At 32.0% G+C, this 22806-nt stretch overlaps 1 protein-coding gene across 3 annotated transcripts in view; it reads right to left on the bottom strand.

The window, feature by feature from the left end:
* Nucleotides 1-22806, bottom strand: part of LOC145254595 (orexin receptor type 2-like) — a 774875-nt gene that overhangs the window by 84267 nt on the left and 667802 nt on the right. For 2 of the 3 annotated variants that reach the window (XM_080113206.1, XM_080113211.1), the window contains exon 7: nt 11535-11559. The exons of the other annotated variant lie outside the window; for it this stretch is intronic. In XM_080113206.1, coding sequence (XP_079969332.1) covers nt 11535-11559 — 25 coding nt within the window. The remainder of the gene's footprint in view (nt 1-11534; nt 11560-22806) is intronic. 3 annotated transcript variants of the gene reach the window in all.

Raw genomic sequence — 22806 nt, 5'->3', positions numbered from 1 at the left:
ACACACACAGACACACAGAAACACACACAGACACATTCACTTTTCTAGATATATAGATTATTTATGCTTCAGAAGCATTATACTTGCTGTAAACATCACTAATCTAACTAAATAGAGACCGTCTTAATCGTGGCGTCGTTGTAGGCTATACGTTGTTATGCGACACTATCCTGCATTACGCTTGCCATATTCTCATGAGAATACTGGCTGATAATCTAACAGTTTACCAGTGAGCAAAGAGATGGGCGTTTATATAGCACTAATTAAATAAGTAAATGATAGGAGTGTGTGTGTACTAATCAAAAAATATGATTTCCTTTGACGCTAAAAGTAATTTAGTTAAGAGAGTTGCATCGTAAATAATAATTGAGAAAGCAACGTCTTGATTTTTTTGCGATCACTGTGCACACTAATCAGATATTCATTTTAATTTCATTAAACATGCAGACAAAAAAAAAAAAGAAAATAATTATACCCAAAATACACACTGAAAAGTTTATCGTATCGTTCTCTTCAAATATTTGTGCAGAAACATGGATATATAATTCAGCGATATTGTTTGCATAACTCGTTTGCGTTATTTAGTGTATTAGTATTATCGTAGTTACTATAAACAGTGAGTCGGCAGTTTTATTCTTTGGGTTTCTAATGTTATTCAGACTTTATATTAATTTTTCTGCTGCTTTTTTTTAATTAAACTAAATGAGTTGCTGCCTATACAGGATCCCTATGCATTTTCGAGGAAATAGTTCGAGACAAGCATGAAGTCACTTCAACCACAAAAAAAATTATTGATAAATGCTATATGGATGGATTCCGAACTAGGAAGTATGACTCATTCCCCTCGTCGTTGCCAGATGCATCGTTCAGAGAATGTCAGCAAAAAAAAGAGAAAATAAGGCGATGAGGTTTATGAGGCTGCTTAAAGAAAATCACATCTTTACTTTCTACTCCAGTTAGAAATTATTAGAAGTATACAGATTACGAGATTGCGATGGATACGTTTAATCATTTATTAGTCTTATTTCTACTCACTAGGAGTTTTCAGACGAGCCACAATCAGACATTACTCATTAACAACAACCAATGATGTATCCTGGAGTCTAGATTCTGACAGGTCTCTCCAAATTTTCAGTACTCTCCGCATCATTCGATAAGTTTTGTAAATAAATTTGCGTTATAGAAACAATCGCCTGCCATTGACTGATCGCTGACAGCGATCATTGACCTTCTCTTTTCATTAATTTCCATTGTTTGGGGTCAATGACACTTTCCATTATCTCATACTTCTTGTCACGAAATCTCGCCCATTCGCCCATTCGCCCACTCGCCCCGCTATTCAAAATATTTTTTATACATTTTTTAGTCCAGCTATTTGAACCAGATCATATCCTTTGCGGTAATCAATCCATGACTTGCATAGATTTATGGATCTTCCTGTACGGTCCCAAATTTGTGTCCTATTAATAAACAATTGATCCTTTCTTACTCTACTACCTCGTTTATACACCTTTTGTTTAACCAGTAATCCTCTTGCTGTTCAATATATTAGTAATTTTCATCTACTAAAATGCTTGTCAGCTGTTTTCATATCACTGGAAAGCAGGTAATGAACCAGTAGTTATCAATCGCAGTGCGTTTTGGTGTATATTTATAGCAACATTTTTTTGTCTACGTGAGTTTCATTCAGGAATTACATCTGTCATCATTCCGTTATTCAAGATGCAAGTTGGTAAATTTATTTTAACTAATACCCCGATACACCATCGAGCCTGAGAGCCCTCAAATTTGGAATTTTCTTACACTATCTGTTCACTTTCTTCTTGCTCACTTTCACTATAATTTAAAGTTGCATTAATTTTGTATTTCTTTATTTAAATCTTCCAGCGACAAAAGCCTTCCATTACGTTTCATTTTTTATACCCCATCATCGTTTTTGTTGTTGTTGTTGTTGTTGTTGTTGTTGTTGTGTTCGTTAACTTTAAAGTGTTGTGATGGCTTACATTGGTTGATTTTGCACCCAGGACTTGGTTTTTACATCAAAGCTTGTGCGCATATTCAAAAGGTCATTTAGATAGAAGACCCCGGGCTTATTATTATTATTATTATTATTATTATTATTATTGGCTTACTAAATTTGCAAGAACAAATTCCAGCACACTTTTCCTGCATAGATATTTAGTTATCTGTCTGATTGTCTTAGCTGCATTGGAATCATAGTAGAAAAAAGAGAAGTAGTTCAGCACGAATCATAAATGATAGATAGCATTATACTGTATATTTAATTTTCAAAAACAGAGCATTCGTAGATTTCCAGTTGTGTGTATTATTGTTTGCGTATGTGCAATAGTCATAGCATGAACATAATAGAAACTAAGGACACGTTGGAAAAAAAAGCAAAATATTTTTCTATTAATCCGTCGGGAAAAGATCTGACTCATCGCTAATAAACACTTAGACATTCACCTATTTATATGCCATTCAAATTAAGGTGCGTTTTTGTAGTTTGTCTGTTTGTACACAAATACATATATTGTAACAAAGTGCGGACGTGCATATGGCAGCAGCAACAGCTGTACGATAGCCGACGTATGCAAATGACAAAGATGTGTGCGAGGTTACATCATAAGGAGATACAAGGAAGGAAATAATATAAAAAAGCAAATGTGACCCGAGAAGGACATGTTATACACGTGGCCCGAGAGTGACAGAGACAAGACAGGACAAAGACAGAGTACACATGTTTGACACGGCAGAGTCATGTAAAACATATTAGAACATGATAAGTCTTTTAAACAAAAAACAAAGCGTTATTCTGAAAGTACCTGTAAATAAATGTCTGTTGTTTCAACTGATAAACAGTGAATAAAATCCTTTCCTTGCGACTGTCTGCATGCAACATGTCTCGAGTGACCACATGTAGCGACTACAATATGTGATTAATTGATATACAAAGAATAAACAGACTACGTGTTATTTAAGTCGTAGAATTTACGATATAATCATCTGAGATCGAAACTAAACATGGTTTATAAATAAAAAATAACAAAACACTAATATATAGTAAATATTTGTTAAATCTAAATTACTTTACTGAAGTCATAAAAAGCGTAGACATAAATGGTAGTCAGTTTTACGTCAATGAAAATCATCTTCAGTTAAAAACAATTTGTAACAATAAAATGGTAAATTCGTACACACTAGCTTCTTATTTTTACATGCAAATACTAAGTAGCGTATGTTTTACGAACTTTCACAAATACTTTTCTTCGTATTTTCAATAACGCGTTAGAAACTGAATAAAGCTAAACATTAACATACCCAAGAACTGTCATCAACGAGCAAGTATTGGCTATTTATTACAATAGCCAACAATGAAACTACGAGTCCAAAAATATACATAATAAATATTAAAAATATCTCAATAAGTTACTTTACTACTTAACTGAATGTTTTTGTTTAAACTTATTTTATAGTGCTTTTAGTAAAATACTCAGCTAATGTCCACTGTTAAGTAGGAATAAGTTAAAAAATATGGTCTACATTAGACGAAACAAAACATAGATAATAAATCAATGTTATAAAAAGCCAAGATAAATTATTCTCCTACCTAACTGAATATATTTTGTGTGTTTAAAGCGACTTTAGGACATGCTGAAAAAAGGAGAGCAGAAAGTATGATTTTTTCTATTCACCAGCCGGAAAAAAAAAGATTCAACTCCTTTTTATATAAACACTTAGACGTAGGTAGAGTCAGATCTGTATATTGAGAATGAGATAAAATATAACTGACTTTAAACAAAACAAAAAATAGATAATAAATGTTACAAAAGCCAAGATTTGTTTTTTTTTTACACAGTGATCACCACTTATCAAGGCCCGGAAGCCACTCAGTGATAAGGGTTATTGCAAGTACATTACGTTAGTTTGGAGATTTGATGAAGTATTTAATTAAGGGGACGGTTCATTAGGAATTTGTTAACATTGGACTTGAAGACATCCAAGTTGTAGTCCGGAGGGAAGCAGGTAGACGGAACAGAGTTCCACAGGCGTGCAGTTCTAAGAAAGAAGCTTTGTCCATGGAATCCGCGTTTTGGTTTAGGCACAGACATAGATAAGTTGTTATCCTACTTACCTGAATAAACCTTGTGTTTTAACGTATTTTAAAGCGCTTTTAGTTAATAAAAGAACGGCAGTGTAAGATCTGTTAAGTGACAATCGGATAAACATATGAATGAAATTAAAAGAATAAACATATATGTAAATGTAAAAATGTGCAAGACAATTTATTCTTCTACGTAACAGAAAATTTTTGTTTTATCTCATTTTACAGCGTGTTCCGTTAAATGCACAAGCTGGTAACCTTGCTAAATGAACATTATATAGAATATGATTTACATTCTGGAAGTACATGTAAATAAATGTCTGTTGTTTCAACTGATAAAAAAGTGTCTTGTTTCCTTGCGATTGTCTTCATTCAACGAGTGGTTCTCAGATTACCTCATGTAACCAGTATGTTAAAATATGTGATTAGTTGATATAAAAAGAATAAACAGAATACATGTTATTTAAGTCGTAGATTTTATAATATAAATATATGAGATCGAACCTTATTTTATAATATAATTATATGAGATCGAACTTTTTTTTTTTTAAAATTGAAACACGTTTTATAAATCAAAAATAACAAAACACTAACATAACGTAAATATTTTATTGAATATAAATTACTTTTCTGAAGACATACCAAACGCACACATAAATGGTATTCAGTTTTACTTCAATGAAAACATGGATACTAAATAATATTACGATACTAAGAAAATATAGATACAAAATTATGTTACGAAACAAAGGAAATATAGATACTAAATAATGTTACAAAAACAAGGATGAAGGAGTCTTATAAACAACTGAATAAGTATTAGTGTTTTAACTTATTTTAAAGCGTTTTAGTTTAATAAACAGGTAATGTAAAAGCTATTTAGTTAGAATAATCTATCTATCTTCTTCTATATATCTATAAATTCGTTTTTCTTTTGTGTGTATCGATATTCATATTAAAAACCCCCTTTTCTATTTATTTAAAAAGAAAATGCAATTTTCTTATATATGGGTTGTAGAATTGTATCCACTAGCAAAAGATCTAGCTAATTTGCATATTCTTCTTAGCATTCATTTTAAATATTTCCTTATTAGTATTTTCGGTTTTCTTATAGGATGATCATATTTAGTAAACTGTTACGTATAATTATATTAATGCAGATATTCTACATGATTTATACTTGCATAATATTTGCGCAAAAAATTTAAAGTAAACACAAAATTGTTTCCATATATATTTATGTATACGTATATATTTTGTTTACTTTATTAGTCTATCTATCTATCTATCTATCTATCTATCTATCCATCTATCTATCTACCTATAAAAGTGAAAGTGTCTGGCTGTGTGTGTGTGTGTGTCTGTGTGTGTACATTTACCTACGCAATAACTCTCTCAATTTTTAGTCTACAGACTCAAAATTTGATATACAGGGTACTGAGATTTGGGATAATCTTTGTGATCGGTTTTCGGTCAGAAATTTGACTGTTAAGGGGTCAAAGTTCAACGATTTCACCTTTGAGAACTCTATCAAACTCCTCCGCCAATTTTGGGATCTAAACGCTTCACATTTTAGATATAAGTTCTTTGGATATGGATCTAACTTAATAACTTAATTTGAGCCGAAAACAATACATTTTAAGGGGTCATAATAGGGGTCAAAGGTTAAAAAGTTGATTTTTTTTTGCTTAGCATCACCTCCAAACACCCGGGCAACGTGGGCTGAAATGCTAGTATATCTATAAAAGTGAACCTGTCTGTGTGTTTATCTGTGTGTCTGTGTGTATGTCTGTGTACATTTCCCTACGCAATAACTCAGTTTTTAGTCTACAGACTCGAAATATGATCTATATTGACCGCTTTATTTTTTCGTCAACATACACCTCCAAACATCCGGGCAAAGCCTGGCTGAAATGCTAGTACAAAATATGACTGGAATTAAACGAAAATATGCATCATAAATAAATGTTAGAAAAAAACAAGATAAGTTACTCTTCTACCTTACTGAATGTTTTGTATTTTAACCTTTTTAAAGTGTTTTTATTTTAATACACCGGTAGACATACAAAGATAAGTGAAAATGAAATAATAATATAAAATTACACGATCTAATTGAGTTTCAAAATCGCTCAATCATCGAACATTCAGCTAAATACATACTTTATAACTGTCATCAATGATGTGAAAATGTAATATTTAACGAACTGTATATTTTAATTGCTATCTTTTGATTTTTGGGTAATTATCTACGTAAACGTCATACTTCTAACTTAACATAGTTGACATTAGCTGTGTATTAAAAAAACGTTTTAAAATAAATTAAAACATAAACAAATGTTCAGTTAGGTAGATTAGTTATTTATCTTGCCTTTGGTAACATTTACTTGTATATTTAATTTTGCACCTCTTTTTCTTTTGTTGGCTATTGTTGTCCTTGAATTCTGCGCGTTTAGCTGTGGAAATCCTGTTTGAAACCTAAACGCCACAAATTGATGAACGGACCAACACCTTTAATCTATATACGATGACGCACATTGCAAATCTAAGCGTGACAGAACGACGGAAATTCTCTTTCAATCTTAATTGTAACAGAGCGATGAACATGTTAGTCCAAATTTAAGATGGACCGGGAATAAACCTGGCCGACGCACCCGATGAATAAAGATAAAACATTTTATAAAACAGAATTCGAAAACTCTGTTTAAAAATAAATGTCTAGAATTAGCAATAGTACGCTGCTCTACAAATTATTTTTCATTTTACGAAAAACTAGCAGTTCACCCCACATTTGCTGTTTATACTTTATGTCCATATATATGTTCACCCCACATTTGCTTTTTATACTTTATGTCCATATATATATATATATATATATATATATATATATATATATATATATATATATATTAAATGGTTTGACTCATGTTCTGGTAACCTACATCTAAAATCTCAAGTGTTTAAACCCAAAATTAGACGTGGAGTTTGGTTGAGTTTACAAAGGTCAACTCTTTCAACTTTGACCACTTGGCAGTCACATTTTCGCCGAAAAACTGATTAAAAAGCTTGCTTCATGTCTGAATATACTTTGTGTAAAATTTCAAATGGTCGAATAGTTTGCTATAGCCCAGAAAGATCAAATTTTTTTAACTTTGACCTCTAGGTAGCTAAATTTTCGGCAAAACAAATAAGAAAGCTTGCCGTGTGTCTAAATACACTTTATGTAAAATTTCAAACGTTTATACTAAAAATTGGCTGAGAGGTCATCTTTTTAAACTTTTACTCTAATTTTGACCCATTAACATTTATTGTTTTGGGCTTAAATCAAATATAAATGCTTGATCCATGTCCTAGGAAGCTACATCTAAAATTTCAAGTGTTTAGACCAATTATTGACGGATCGGTTTGGTATAGGTTTCAAAGGCCAAATCGTCGAACTTTGACCTCTTGAACGCCAAATTTCTGGCTGGAAACCGATCTTAGAAAATCCCAAATCTCAACTTGGTAGGGAAATGCACACACACACACACTCGGGCCCTATGGACTATTCATAACTTGCCCTACCCGTGAATACACTTTATGTAAGATTTCAAATGTTTAGACCAAGGATTATCTGAGTAATTTCGTAGAGACCGAGGAGGTAATTTTTTTTATAACTTGAACCCCAATAACTTGATTTGAGCCCAAAACAATAAATTACCGCTTTTTTTTTTGCTCAACATACACCTCCAAACACCCGGGCAACGCCTGGCTGAAACGCTAGTATATATATATATATATATATATATATATATATATATATATATATATATATATATAGAGAGAGAGAGAGAGAGAGAGAGAGAGAGAGACGAATATTGGCTGAAGAGAGCTTGATAAGGATACCTTAAACGGGCCTTATTATCGGGCTTGAAACCGACGGTACCAATGACCTGTCTCAACTAACAACTTTCTGTACGCAAAATATATATATATATATATATAATCTGCTAAAAATCACGCGAATATTTTATTAAATATCCAATCAGTATGATTTGTTAATGTTTTTGCCCAAAGAAGTCACTATTCTAAAGGCTTTAAGGCCACTCGAGGATGACATTAAAGTGTGTGGTGGTCACTGAGACAACAACATAGTGATTTTTATTTGTTGAGACTGGGTAGAATATGATTATTTAAGGGGACAGCTCAACAAGTACTTATTTTTATTGGACTTGAATGACATCGCAACAGGGTTCCGTTAGTGGGCACTTCTTGGAAAAAAGTTTTGTTCATATAATTTAGCGTTTAGATTTAGGCACAGTTAGAAAGTGAGCGAAAATAGTTGATAGTGGTTGTAGCTAGACGAGTGGTTTGTGAAGATTTATCTGAACAATACTCTGATGAATAAACAAAAACAAACGAGTATACAATTTTCACTTTCTTACCTGATATCGTTTTTAAAAGCGGTTTTGCGAAGGAAAATAGTTTATTAAAATTAGGAATCGAATATAAATATAGACGTGGCAATAATCACAGTGACAAAGAAATGATGTACTTTTAAAAGACTCAAGACAAACATTCATAAAAAAAACTATCAAAAAAAAGTATAAAAAAACACACACACAGAAAAAAGAGTATTTTACAATATGGAAAGACCCGAAAAAATAAAACGACAAAAGTCGATGCTGATTAGCTGTGAAAAGTATAAGAAAAGTTAACATAGAAAGTACAGTGAAACGCAGTATATAAAAGCGAGTGAGTTCATTTGAAAAGGGATTTGACATTCAAAAGTGGGAAACATACACCTTCCAAGCAATGCATCCGTATGTGATCATCAATGTAGCTTCCCGACACAATTCATAATAATGTAGAGAAAAGAAATAAAGTACGCACGCACACATATACATATATATGCTCTGTGGGATAACAAATGAAGCTTACGCGTTTGGACAATGTTTGAACATTGTTAATTCACATGCTCGTCACAGCAGAAGGCAAATAGTGTAACAGTTAAAAGTACCGACTGCCCTAATTTCAAACTTGGCTTTAGGTAGCTGGTTGTCCTGGCGCACTGATGAGCTATGATACAGCGAACCAGTACTGCATGGGGATACTACAGGGTGACCCAAAAATAACGGGCCCAACTTTAATTAGGTCTTGTTTCTTAGTGTTTTGTCCGAATGAAATGAAACTTTGGTCATTACTAGTTTATTATATTCAAAACATCACATCAAAACACTAAGGTCTTTTGGCTTTTTTCTCCATTGATTGTAAAATGCTCAGAAAAACAATGGAATGCCCTCTGTTTTCTTTTGGGGTCACCCTGTATATATATATATATATATATATATATATATATATATATATATATATATATATATGTATATATATATATATAAGATTATTGGGAGAGAACCTCAGCATATATATATTTATATATATATAGGTATATATATACATATATATAAATATATATATATATATATAAGATTATTTGGATAGAACCTCAGCAGAGTGCTTTACACACACACACACACACACACACATATATATATATATATATGCAGACAGAATATATATATATATATATATATATATAAATAAATTTATGAAAATATATATGACAATTAAGCTACACCGAATGTTCGTTGTTTCTACCTAGCTCTACCTATGTATTGAGCACTGTTGAAGTAAATACTGAAGATTTACGCATAAAATTATATCTTCATATATTAATTTATGTGATTAAATGAAGTAGTCATATATATATATATATATATATATATATATATATATATATATATATACACACACACACACACACACATATATATATATATATATATATATATATATAGAGAGAGAGAGAGAGAGAGTGAGAGTGAGAAAGAGAGAGAGATTGGACATTTTATAAAATATATCGCATTCAAGATAGGAACTCATCCGATGAAAGGCGCAATGCACGTGCACAGCAAGAATAGTTAAATAACAAATATACCACAGCAATAGGATACGAGCGAAAGCAAACTACAGACACTCACAAGGAAAGTGCCAGTTGCTAAGTGGTTTACAACACAGACTGTCAACATGGTTGTTCCAACTTCGAATCCAGTTTATTGCACACAAATATTTCACTGATGCTGTTGACAATCTTCACGTGATTCCTCATGTAACTATTCGATATTTCTAGAAATAATTTATTACAGGGAAATCATCGACAGAATCATCTGATTTATGGGAAAAGAATGAGCACCTAGGTAACTCGTTCAGGCGAATAAACTAATTAAGTTCACGATCCAAATATTTATTTTTCACGCAGAACAACTGATCCAGCATGTATACAGTTCGGTACATTTTTACAGATCTGTTTCGTTATGCAAAAACAGTTATTTTTGTGTTAATACCGTTTCTCTTCAAGCATACACCTTTCAGAAAAGATGAGAAATTCTTTGTTTAGATATGAAAGATGCATGAGCATATACTCCTGCGAGCAAAAAAAAAAAAAAAAAAAAGCTTATAGGAGACTCACCATTGTGTATTTGTTGATGAACAAAGATGGCTACCAGAACAAACACTACGAAACAGAACTGTAAAAAATGTACCGAAATTTTAACATGCTGGAGGATCAGTTTTTGCATGAAAAATAAATACTTGGATCTTGGACGGTACCTAAAATGCTATCCTTATATATATATATATATATATATATATATATATATATATATATATATATATATATATATATATAGTCAGTCAATAAAATTAAAAATTTATGACGTGAAATGGTTAAATTTCAAATCAAAAGATTGTAATTATTCTATGTAAGACAAAGAACAGATTTGAAATATGATAATATAATATTTCAAATGCATTCCTTGTCTTACATAGAATAATTAAAGTCTTTTGATTTGAAATTTAACCACTTCACGCTATAAATTTTTAATTTTATATAATGACTGAAATTAGATTTATTTGCTCTATCTTGTATATCGAACAATCATTATTTAGATGGGATTGTCCTTAGAAAATATTACTGCCAATAATATTTTGTAAGACCTATAATCACAGGTCTCCATACCAGTTGATTGTTATATAATTTTATTCTGAAGTATACACACACACACACGCACACGCACGCACGCACACACACACACACACACACACACACATATATATATATATATATATATATATATATATTGATACTAATTAGATCCAGCTTATATATCAAATTGAAAAATTCATGTAAATTTACAGATTATATTGTTTTTTTTTATTTATACTTTTTCAAAAATTATTCGTTTATTCTCATGAAGATAGATCATCAAACGTAAGCAAAATGGAAGACATGGAAGATAGAAAGTAAACATGCGCAGAAGGCGTTTACGAATTTGGGCGAGGCAAAACAAGACGATATGACAGATGAGAGTAGCATGGATTATTTTATACTAACCCATCGGCCATTCGGGTGGAGAATCCTGAAATATACAGCGAGAGAAATAATTAAAAAAAACAACTGCAAAGCTTTGATCGTGGGAAAATACCGTATAAGTTTCTTTGTCATTACTTAAAAAAATAACAAGTTGATAAAACACTTATGAATACATTGGCCCTAAAACCCTATCATTGCAAATAAGTGTGAAAATGGGGAATACTCATCTATTAAATATTATGTCATACAAAACATTATTACAAATTTTCACATTATGTATTGGAATCCATGTTACAAGTGCTGGTATTCTCACCATTATACACGTTCAACTCCTGACACAATCTCATTTGAATCTAACGAGGTTTTTTTTTTTTTTTTTTTTTTTTTACACAGAGATCACCACTTATCAAGGCCCGGAAGCCACTCAGGGATAAGGGTTATTGCAAGTACATTATGTTAGTGAGGAGATTTGATGAAGTGTTTACTTAAGGGGGCGGTTCATTAGGAATTTGTTAACATTAGACTTGAAGACATCCAAGTTGTAGTCCGGAGGGAAGCAGGCAGACGGAACAGAGTTCCACAGGCGTGCAGTTCTAAGAAAGAAGCTTTGTTCATGAAATCCGCGTTTTGATTTAGGCACAGATATAGAGTGGGGGAAATTTTTCACAGTGGATTCAGCTAGACGGGTGTTTTTCATGCATACAGACACAGAAAAAACAGATTATTAGAATAATACCCGGCCTGGAACTGGTAAAATCAATTCTCTAGAAGGAAACATCTTTGCACCAATTTTTACATATTCTTTTGAAGAAAGTTAACATATCATAATATTACTAAACTATGTTAAGTATTTCTATTAAATATTATTTCATGATTAAGATTCTAAAATATGTCTAAAATTTAAGGCTAACGCTTAATTAGTCTTAAGGCAAGATTGAAATTAAAGGTATCTTGTCTAATTGTCATGAATAAAATGTTGTACAAATCAAATATAGTTGAATTGCTTCGAAATTTACTTTCAAAGTACATCAAAGAAACTGAAGTTTAAATATATTTATTATTATATAAATGATATTGTTCTAATTTCAAAATATTCGCAAGCATCGAAAATTTCACGAACACTTTTAACCCATGATATATTCTATTTGCATAGAATTAATCAAGACAAAATGAAGACACATTACACACACACACACACACACACATATACGTATATATATATATATATATATATATATATATATATATATATAATTCGTTTATGCAAACAAGCAGACACATATGTGCATTAGGGCAGGTCTATTTTGGAACCCCGGCGAGGCAATGGTGATGATAGTTGGGGTTTGACATAGAAAAGACCCACACGAAATATTTTTCTCAAAATCGTTATCTTCGCTTGAGGAAATGACTTTAAAAAGTTGAAAAATTGAAGCGATTAAAAGTTTTTCGGTGAATTGTCAAGCACGTCCCGTCATCAAAACAATCTGTACTGTTAAGAAAATGGAATAATTATTTAGAAAGTTTTAAACTACATTTTTAAATAAAATGAGTGAGGATAATGAATTGATAAAATAAATATTAAGTGTAAAGGCAAAATTATGTTTTTTAAATAATAACGACTAAAGTTCGCTTTTTCATTTCAGGAACTTTTTTTTGGTGGAAACATTTTAGATTTCACAGTCGCAAAACACGCTCGTTATTGATATTGAAAGTAAACGCTTGTTTATTATTTAATGTGAAAACATTGCGATTTAGGCTTAATTATTTCGAAAGGAAAAACGAAAAAGACTTGTTTAAAATATACAGTATTATATTTCAAGTTTCTCCAGTGAATTTAAACATATTTGTTTTATCTTTTTTAATTTGTTTTTCTATTAGGTTGGTGCAAAAATAATGGCATTTTTCGACATTCAAATGAACGCCAAAAACATTTCACATCAAAATCTATTTGAAATCTTTATTAAAATATGGTAATACTCCAGTTTTATATTAAAACAAAACAAAAAAATAATCCATACAATTTTATTCTACACATTCTTTACGAAACATAACCACGTAAATTTTCAAGTTTTTCTACTTAATAAAAAATACTTGTAGAAAATTACTGTCCAGTTTTAATTTCTTTTATTTTTAGGGAGTAATTGTTTTCAAGCGGTGTTTTTCTTCTAAAATTATAGTTTTAAAATCAAATAATCCACTAGTAAATAAGGAAACTCCTTTAAAGGTTTTTCGTTATTTGTGCATCTATGTTATTGCGCTAAAATAACTTTGTTTAGTTATTTAATATGGGAAGGAGGTTGTATTGTAACTATTCTGTACTTCCACCTAAAAATGTAATAAACAAAAATTTCACTATTAAAAATAGCATAGTAACATAGATGCACAAGCAATGGTTTTTCAAACTCTAAATGCTAAACACTCGTTTAAAATGGCACAACTACAGCAAGATTCAAGAATGAATCTCTTTATGGATAAATTCATGTCATCGAAGGAGGAGCTAAAGTCTGCTAAAAATGTCTAAACTAAAAACCACTATGCCTTTGATTTGGTTTGGTCCTCTCTCTCTCTTCAATACATCTAATTCAGCTCTACAAAGTTTATCATTATTTCTTATAACTAGCACTTATTTTTTACGTATGAACTGGAAGATAGCCTAATGCAGTTTTCTTCAGTTATAATCCATTTATTTATTTTACTTTTCAGATTAGAATGTCAGTAAAAGCACGGCGTTCAGTTTTAACCCGTGGTTCACAAAATTGGCTGGTCCAACTTGTCATTTGAATGAAACAGCACCCCCAACTTCACGACAAGTCACCCAGTTTAGTTATTTCCTCGAAAACAGTTATCCCCACTAAAAAAAAATAGTGAGATTTCTAAGTTAATTCCCAAGGAAATAATTAGTATCGGCAAGCAGTCAATGCACAATTGCCCTTGTAAAGGTAACATTATATAGGACAGAAGGTAAATATATTTTGCTATAAGAGGGCCAAACAGATTGTCAGGAAATCTCTTGCAGCAATCAAAGTGAAAAGAATGAAGGAACAGCTAGACAGACTGATATATCTTCTTGTAGCTGTACACTTTCCGTCTTGAGAAGTGATGACTTTGTAGTAAAGTGCAAGACTGAAAATTGTCAAACAATGCACACAATCTGCACTTGTCCTCCTAATAAGGAGCCAAAATTAATTCTGTAGATTCGCCTGTAATTATGTTCCGTTTTTGTGGAAAATAAAATAATATATTGGTATTTATTATGTAATCTGGCTCTATTATTAAACATGCAAATTTTCCAATTTTCAGGTTCCACTAGAAGAACTGCCCTTTATAACAATTTTGATGGAACAACAAAAAGCCTAACAACATTTACTGGTCCTTTGGGGAAACTTTGTATCAATAATTATCAAGGTTTGCCAGAAGTAGAATTCTAAAAAATTAGTGTCCCTCCCGATCATCATTATCTGACAGCAGAAGAAACAAATAATTTAAGTGTGAAAACCAGAGGCTACTTTTTGAGTATGCTGTTGGCATTTCTTGTGGAGAAGTTAACTAAGAAAATTGGGCCCATGAATCAAGGAAGATGGCTAACATAAGCCACAAGATTAATGTGTTTATGGACTAGAGTTGTCTATCCCCAAACACTATGATAAATTAAACATTTTGGTCAAATTTATCATCCAAGTGTATCAAAACCGACAATATATTTTTTAAACCAATAACAGTATATTTTGATATGATTCAGAGAACAAAACAGTAAACTGTAATCTAAATTACTGTTTTAAAGTGTTCAAAATATAGTGCTTTTGCACTACATCCGGAAAATGTCATAATATCGATAATAAACTCAGATGAATTGGATGTGAGAGAAGAGGGCATTCAAACGATTTTGTCCATTAGGTAAATAAATATTTATCCATTAAATTTTATTAGTTTTCTCAATTTACCCATAAAATATTCAGTTTTATTCATATTATATCACAAAAATATAAAACAAATAAGTGTTTTCAAATAATTGTTTTTTGTGCGTTGTTTTTTTCCAGAAATAGTAAACAACTCAAAAAAAAAAAATGAAAAAGATTACTGCTATCAATTTTGCAGTCACACACTGGTCAAATTTGATCGATTTTTCTCAAAATGTTGTATATGGACAGGAAGCAAAACATAGACACATTATTACAAAGTCATCGTGCTATTAAATTAGACCTTAATTTTCCCCCAAAAGGAAATTATACAGAAGAATTTAGTTTTATTATAAGTTTATATTATTGCCTCTGATAAAAATTAAAATACATGGTTATGTAACTTGTATCAAGTTGTTATATAGTGTAATACATCCTCACATATCTTTTTGAATTGTGAAATTTAAAAGAATTAGTTATTAATTAGTTTTTTTTACAATTTTTGTTTAATCAATGGAGTAAAAGTTGAGATATTTTGCTAGTTGTGATTCATAATTAAAATTGATGTATTTATTTTTCTTTCAATGTATTTCATATAAATATATCAATTTTAATTGAATATTTTATAAAAAATAGTGAAGTTTCAAAGTCAGTGTTGTGAAAATGCTATGAAAGTGAAGGATTTTTCAGGATTTTTATACACGATTTTAAAAATTAAATGCTCAAATTTCTGTTCAAGATGCGAATCTAATTTTTGGTATATGTTCTTATCAAATCAAATCCCAACTATCATCACCAGTGCCATGTTGATTTTCTGAAAAATGTTGCAAATCGACCTGCCTTAATGTGCATACATGTTTCTGGAATCGTATGTTACGGAGAAATCACGTCATCAGGCCAAGGATATCGTTTAATAAAGAAGCGATATCCTTAGCCTGATGACGTCTTTTCTCTGAAACATGTGTGCACATATTGTAGCCGTTAGTTTGTATAAACGTATTTTATATAATATGCTCTGTTAACTCATTGAGTACTTTTGGGGTAGACACATATTGTTTCAGTGGATGTACTTCTAGGAAACAAAATCGTTTGACTGGGTTCAAAAACAGCCTACAGAAAATTGATTCTGATTTATGAAAGTATGATAGGTTATGAAAAGGAAGGGTTGTAAATTTGCGTTGAATGTGGAGGTATCAAAACCGAAGCAATATGATGAAAGTAAAAATATAATAAATAAACCCCATAATTTATTATACCCTACCAGTTCACACTGAAACTCTTATCACAATATTCTGTGGATCTATATTAAAAAATCTTGTTAAACTTTGTGACATATTTCCATTATTTGGAGGTCAGGTGCAAACGAACACCCCATAATTTTATTATACCATATTTCTTCAAACTGAAACATAATTACCAAAGTATACTTAGGCAGATAGATATGAAAAGTCTTTATTAATGTTTGTGCCTATTTCCATTCTATGGAGGCCAGGTGCGAACGCAGACCTCACAATTTTTATTATACCATCACTATTTAAGTTAAAACATAATTATCAAAGTATTCTTGTCTTGTGTATATCTATATCAAAAACACTTTTAAACGTTTTTTTTTAATTTTTTATTTTTTTATTTCCATACTTTGTGGACCAGGCGCGAACGGAGACCCCACAATTTTAATGAACCACCGGACTGCCAGATCAGACATACCACTCTCTGTGTCTCGATACATCTTCTGTCATTATATGTAATCAGTTTTTTTTTCAAATAGTCAACCATATAGGAGCCTATTCATGACCAGACACACACACATACACACACAGACATTCAACTTTATATATATATATATATATATATATATATTACTAACGATATATATATATATATATATATATATATATATATATATATATATTACTAACGAGTCAGCGCTCATGAAAATCCAGAGGCTTTTTGAGGACAATTGTTGATGACTTGTGGTGCGACAAACACCTTGAGGATTACAGATTATGGTTGCATCTGGACTGAAATGTATAACTTAATTGGACAAATCAACAAGCATATGTCAGCACGTACGAAAACACGTATATATATATACGTATATATGTATCGTTAGATATATATTTTTAAGCGTTTTGTATATAGTTAAAAATGAATCAGATATTTATCTCATAGAAATTCCGTCCTTATTTTTTGCTGTTTAACTAAAATTGCTGTGAAATTGATTGGAAATCCTGCCCCAGATTCTAAGAATATACTTGACCAAACAGTAGAATATCGGACCAGTTCTTTAAATTCCCTCAGCACAATCAATGTTCTTTTAGGTTGTCACTCTCATTCTCTCTAACATTCGTACATTCTTGGATTTTTGGTCACGTAAACCTCATGAGAAAGGAGATAATAATTAAATAAGACAGAGAAGAATGCGTTCAAACATGGTTTTCTAAGAGTGAAGATGAAAACGTATGAAGATACTGGCTTTTAAAAGACTGGCTTTCAACGGGAATACATAACAGACATTCAAAGTGACAATCCCGAATACGTACTTATTGAAACATTTTCTACAACAATAATAGCAATTCCACTAAAGACCCAAAAAAGTTAACAATTTTCTTTTAAAACGTATACGGACATAAAAATGACTACTTCATACAGTTTGTTCCAGAGATATCTCCCACATTTTAAAATTTTAAGCATATGTTGCTAATGAACTTATGTACGTGCCAATGATGTTTTAATCTAGCTAATAAAATGCTATGTTTTCAGCTACCTTCATCAGGCAATATGGTTTGGACAGGTGCAAAAAGTGCTTTTATTGAAGAAATGTTTTTGAAGAATGGGATATCTATATCTGCAACATAGAGAGCTTTCCGAGTTCATTAGAAGTTATGACACGATGATGCTATTCCAGATAGAAAGTCAATACAGCTGTGGGTTGTAAATTTCAGAGCTACAGGTTCGGCACTTAAATAAAGCCACATTGAAGCCCTCGAAACGCTCGAACACTGGACAATATTCAAGCTGTCAGACTTTCTCTTACTCAGTCTCCTACACGTTCAGCTCGCAAACATGCTTTGGCCATGGTGTTGTTTGGCCAAACACTTGAAAGAATTCTACACACTGAAAATACATACAAATTAATGATTGCTCAGATACTGCACGAGCGCGACTGGGAAGAGCGCATGTCAAAATGGAAGATATTTCTGCCGCATCCTGTACTTTTTTTTTACATGGGGGTTACCACTTATCATTGATGTAGATCAGGAAGAGAGTTGGATCCAGGATGTACCCCTGAGGGACTCCCGCATTAATACTGTGGGCCTCTGATTTCTGCCCATCAGCCACTACTCTTATGAGCCTATCGGAGAGAAATAATTTAATGATTGAGAAAACATTTCCAGTAATACCGTAGCTAGAAATCTTGTGAAGTAGGCCCTTATGCCATACCTTATCGAAGGCCTTCGATATGTCAAGAGTAATCGCCCTGGAAAGGAAACCTTTGTCAAGAGATTCACTAATCCTGTGTGATATAATCGTTAGCACATCTGCTGTAGATCTTGCAGAGCGGAAACCATATTGCGTGTCACTAAGAAGGTTGTTTCTGTTGAGGTGATTGACTACTTCTTTATTTAATATGGATCCCCAACAACTTACTCATGACATACAGGATACTTATTGGTCTTTACTGAGGGGGAGATGAATTTTCACCTGAATTATTAAATACAGGGCATACTGATGAGGTTTTTCAGGGTGTTGGAAAGTACTTCTCCTTAAGGCACTTATATATTAGAGTTAAAAACAATATTCAAAAACAACATAATATCGTAGAAATACATAAGTGTAGCCGACGTCAACATACATTCCGCAACGCGAAAACATTCACGATTGAAACACTACTCAATATAAGTATACCTGCTTTTAAACCAAATTAACAAATACGAATCTCTTTATCAACTAAAATAAGCTACAATTATTGACTACTGCCGCTAAAACAATCACGGCGCTAATTAGAATTTTCACAAGTAAAAATGAGCAAAAATAACGCTAATTACTTATTACTGAAAAAAAAAATTGAATTATTTTTAAATACCACAAGAAAAAAATACGCCACTATCCTACGGTTGACTCTTTCATAATTGTCAACTAGCAAACAATAAATACAAAATAACGTCACAGCGACTTTCGTCAGCTTCATAGAAATACAGAAAAAAGCAATCAAATTTTCAAAACAAATGAAAAGAGAATGAACCTGTTCACATTTCTCTTTACTTCTTAAATCAATAAAATATACAAAGAAAACAATGGTTCATCATTACAGTTTCTGACTGGAATTTGTTAACGTATCTCAAACATAGCGATTTTGACACAGAAAATCAATGAAAATCGAGGAAGTAACAACCTTTCCTAGTGACATGATGGAGGATGAAAAAATACTTAAACTTACACGTTATCAAAAATAAAGACTAATTTCTCTTCTTTTACACAAAAAGGAAATAGTCCAATTGCGTAAATGTACGCAAAAAAATAAAGCAATTTACTAAAAAAAAAAAAACTTTCATAATTTGTAACCCGTATATATATATATATATATATATATATATATATATATATATATATATATATATATATATATATATATACTGTTTTAACAAAAACCAAGACTTCAGGAAATGGGTTGATAGCAACAAAAAGTGTATGTCATTGTTAATTACAGTTGTTTCAAGATCATTTCGACAAATTCAAACAATATGTCGTTTGAAAATTTTCACCGACTTATTAAATAAAAAACACTTTAACAATGAAACATTAAGAAAGGAAACATTTTCTTTATGAGGAAAAGAAAACAAGCGGGAAATACTTTACAATTTATATATATATATATATTCCATCTATTTATTATGTTTATCTTTTTTAATTATATATATATATATATATATATATATGTGTGTGTGTGTATGTGTGTGTGTGTATAGTACGTTATTAAAATATATATGGCAACTAAGCTATACAGAATATTCCGCGTTTCATTCTTGTGAGAATTTGTCAGGCTTATACATAATCCTGACGAATTCTCACGAGAATGAAACGCGGAATACTCTGTGTAGCTTAATATCCGTATATATTTTCATAACTGACTACCTAGCTCTACCTATGTATTGAGCACTTTTGAAGTAATTACTGAAAAATTTACGTATAAACGTATATCAGCGTATATCAAATTATGTGATTAAATGAAGTAATCATATAGATGGAGCACTTTCGTAAATTATCTCATTTGTTGCTTACTTAGCGTAATGCGAAGCTCTTTGTTTGTAAACAAACACACAAATAAAGTGCCTTAAAAGTAGAAGTCAAATGCTTATATAAAAGCATTGGAAAATATTATTTACATGCGCCGATTCAATAGTTCAGATAATATAATGCCGACTAGCAACTAGATGGTTCCACGTCCAATTTCCAGCTCGAGATGTTCGCTAATATAACCGCACTGATGAGCTGTGATACAGCGAAACAGTCTGCCTGTTAATGCTTATATATACACATGCACACATTATACAGATTAAAGACAAAACACAGATGTTGTCATTAATCTTTTTTATATTCTCTATTTTAAGTAGATTAATTTGATTATTACTTGTAAGCGTAACTTGTAAGTGTAATGTTATCAACATTATCATAAATTGTGATATTTTGATATTATGACCATTACAGTTCCGTTCGTGTATTATTCAATTACAGTGATATTTTTTAAAAATTATTCTGGTTATATGTGAACAGTAATGATTTTTAATGACGGAATTTTGATGAATTATTTTTAAATTTATGAATCGTCTTTAATATCTTTACAAGATTATCATTAAAAACCATTGAACTAAGTTCAATGGTTTTAAAACTTTCAAAATAAACGTAAAAATATCATTTATCAAATTTCAATACAAAACAAACGTCAGTGTACAAAAAAAGCAATTCTAATCATATTTAGCCACGGGGAAAAATAACCGAATAAAAAGCCAAAAATTAATGGCTCCGTTCAGTCTCGAAAGTCAACGGATACCCCCTGTGGGGGCAGATGTGCGTGTAATTGTGAGACAAGGTTTGCGCAATCCTCAACCTCTCTCGAATCTGCAATGTTTGATTCCAGTGACAAAGAGAAGTCCAAGACGACTGAAAACAATGCGGAGATAAGCAGAGAGCACATACAGCACCTGTAAGTCTCGAATGGTCACCCATTTAGTACTGACCAGGCTCAACATTGCTTAACTGCGGTGATCCAGCGGGAATCGGTGTGTCAACGTGATTATGCCGTAAAAAACCCAAAGAAGACCAGCGTAATTATGTGGGCACATCGATTCTTGATAGAGTACCAAAATGAAGCGACCTTTAACCGGATAAGTTCCAAATGGGGATACCAGGTGTTATAAGTGAGAGGACGACGGCACATCCTATAAGATTTCTAAATCTTATACGCCGTCAAAATAAGAACGCTTATTCTCCGAAATCAATATATCGTTTATGAAATCAACATTGCTAATAAACATCTTTAATAGCTCAGACTTAGACAAAGAATACAGTGTTTTCAATATGTTCAGAGTTAATGCTTCCCCCAACACAAGAAATGATCAAAAGGCACATTGGCTGTAACGCATTAAAAATGTACATATCAGTGTTAATAAGGACAAGATAATAATTCAGACAGAAATCCCACTAATGCTGTGACGGCTGGCGAAATAACGCTCTTGCCGTGCATATAAAAATTATAGATAAGAAGGGATTAGACTATCGATCAATATGTGTGACTGTTTCTTTTGTTGCTTTACATTACGAGAAGATATAAGCCTTGCTTGGCCTTCGGGCCGGGATCAAAGTGTAGCATCTGTTCCGGCAGATACTGCAAGCAAAGACCATATGTGGGGGCAACCCCACATATAAGACCTTGGTCAATGTAGGGGCAACCCTTCATACCAATTGTCACTATCCAACTCCCCTACTCCCCGGGGAGTTGGTCCCCATTTCCCCTTCACTCCTCACATTAAAAATCGGCCTTGTGCCTAATTTGCTCTGTGGGGGAGCAAATAAATACCATCTGTTCCGGCAGATGCTGCACTTAAGATAATTTGTACCAGTCAATGGAGGGGAAACCCTCTATACTGGGACAATTATTATTTTTGGTAACCAGAGTGACCCCTTTTAGGGGAGCTGGTTTTTACCTCACATTAAAAACGGCCTTGTGCCTAATTTGCTCAGTGGGGGAGCAAATAAATACCATCTGTTCCGGCAGATACTGCAAGCTATGTCTAGCTATGACTAGCAAAGACCAGATGTGGGGGCAACCCCACATGCCTGACCTTTAACCAGCTCCCATTTCCCACCTCTCGGGAGCTGGTCCCCTTTTCCCCTTC

Source organism: Euprymna scolopes, chromosome 3 (genome assembly GCF_053919585.1).
Source record: "Euprymna scolopes isolate OS-2025 chromosome 3, ASM5391958v1, whole genome shotgun sequence".
Taxonomy (NCBI): domain Eukaryota; kingdom Metazoa; phylum Mollusca; class Cephalopoda; order Sepiida; family Sepiolidae; genus Euprymna; species Euprymna scolopes.
This window is presented reverse-complemented; position numbering and strand designations above follow the sequence as displayed.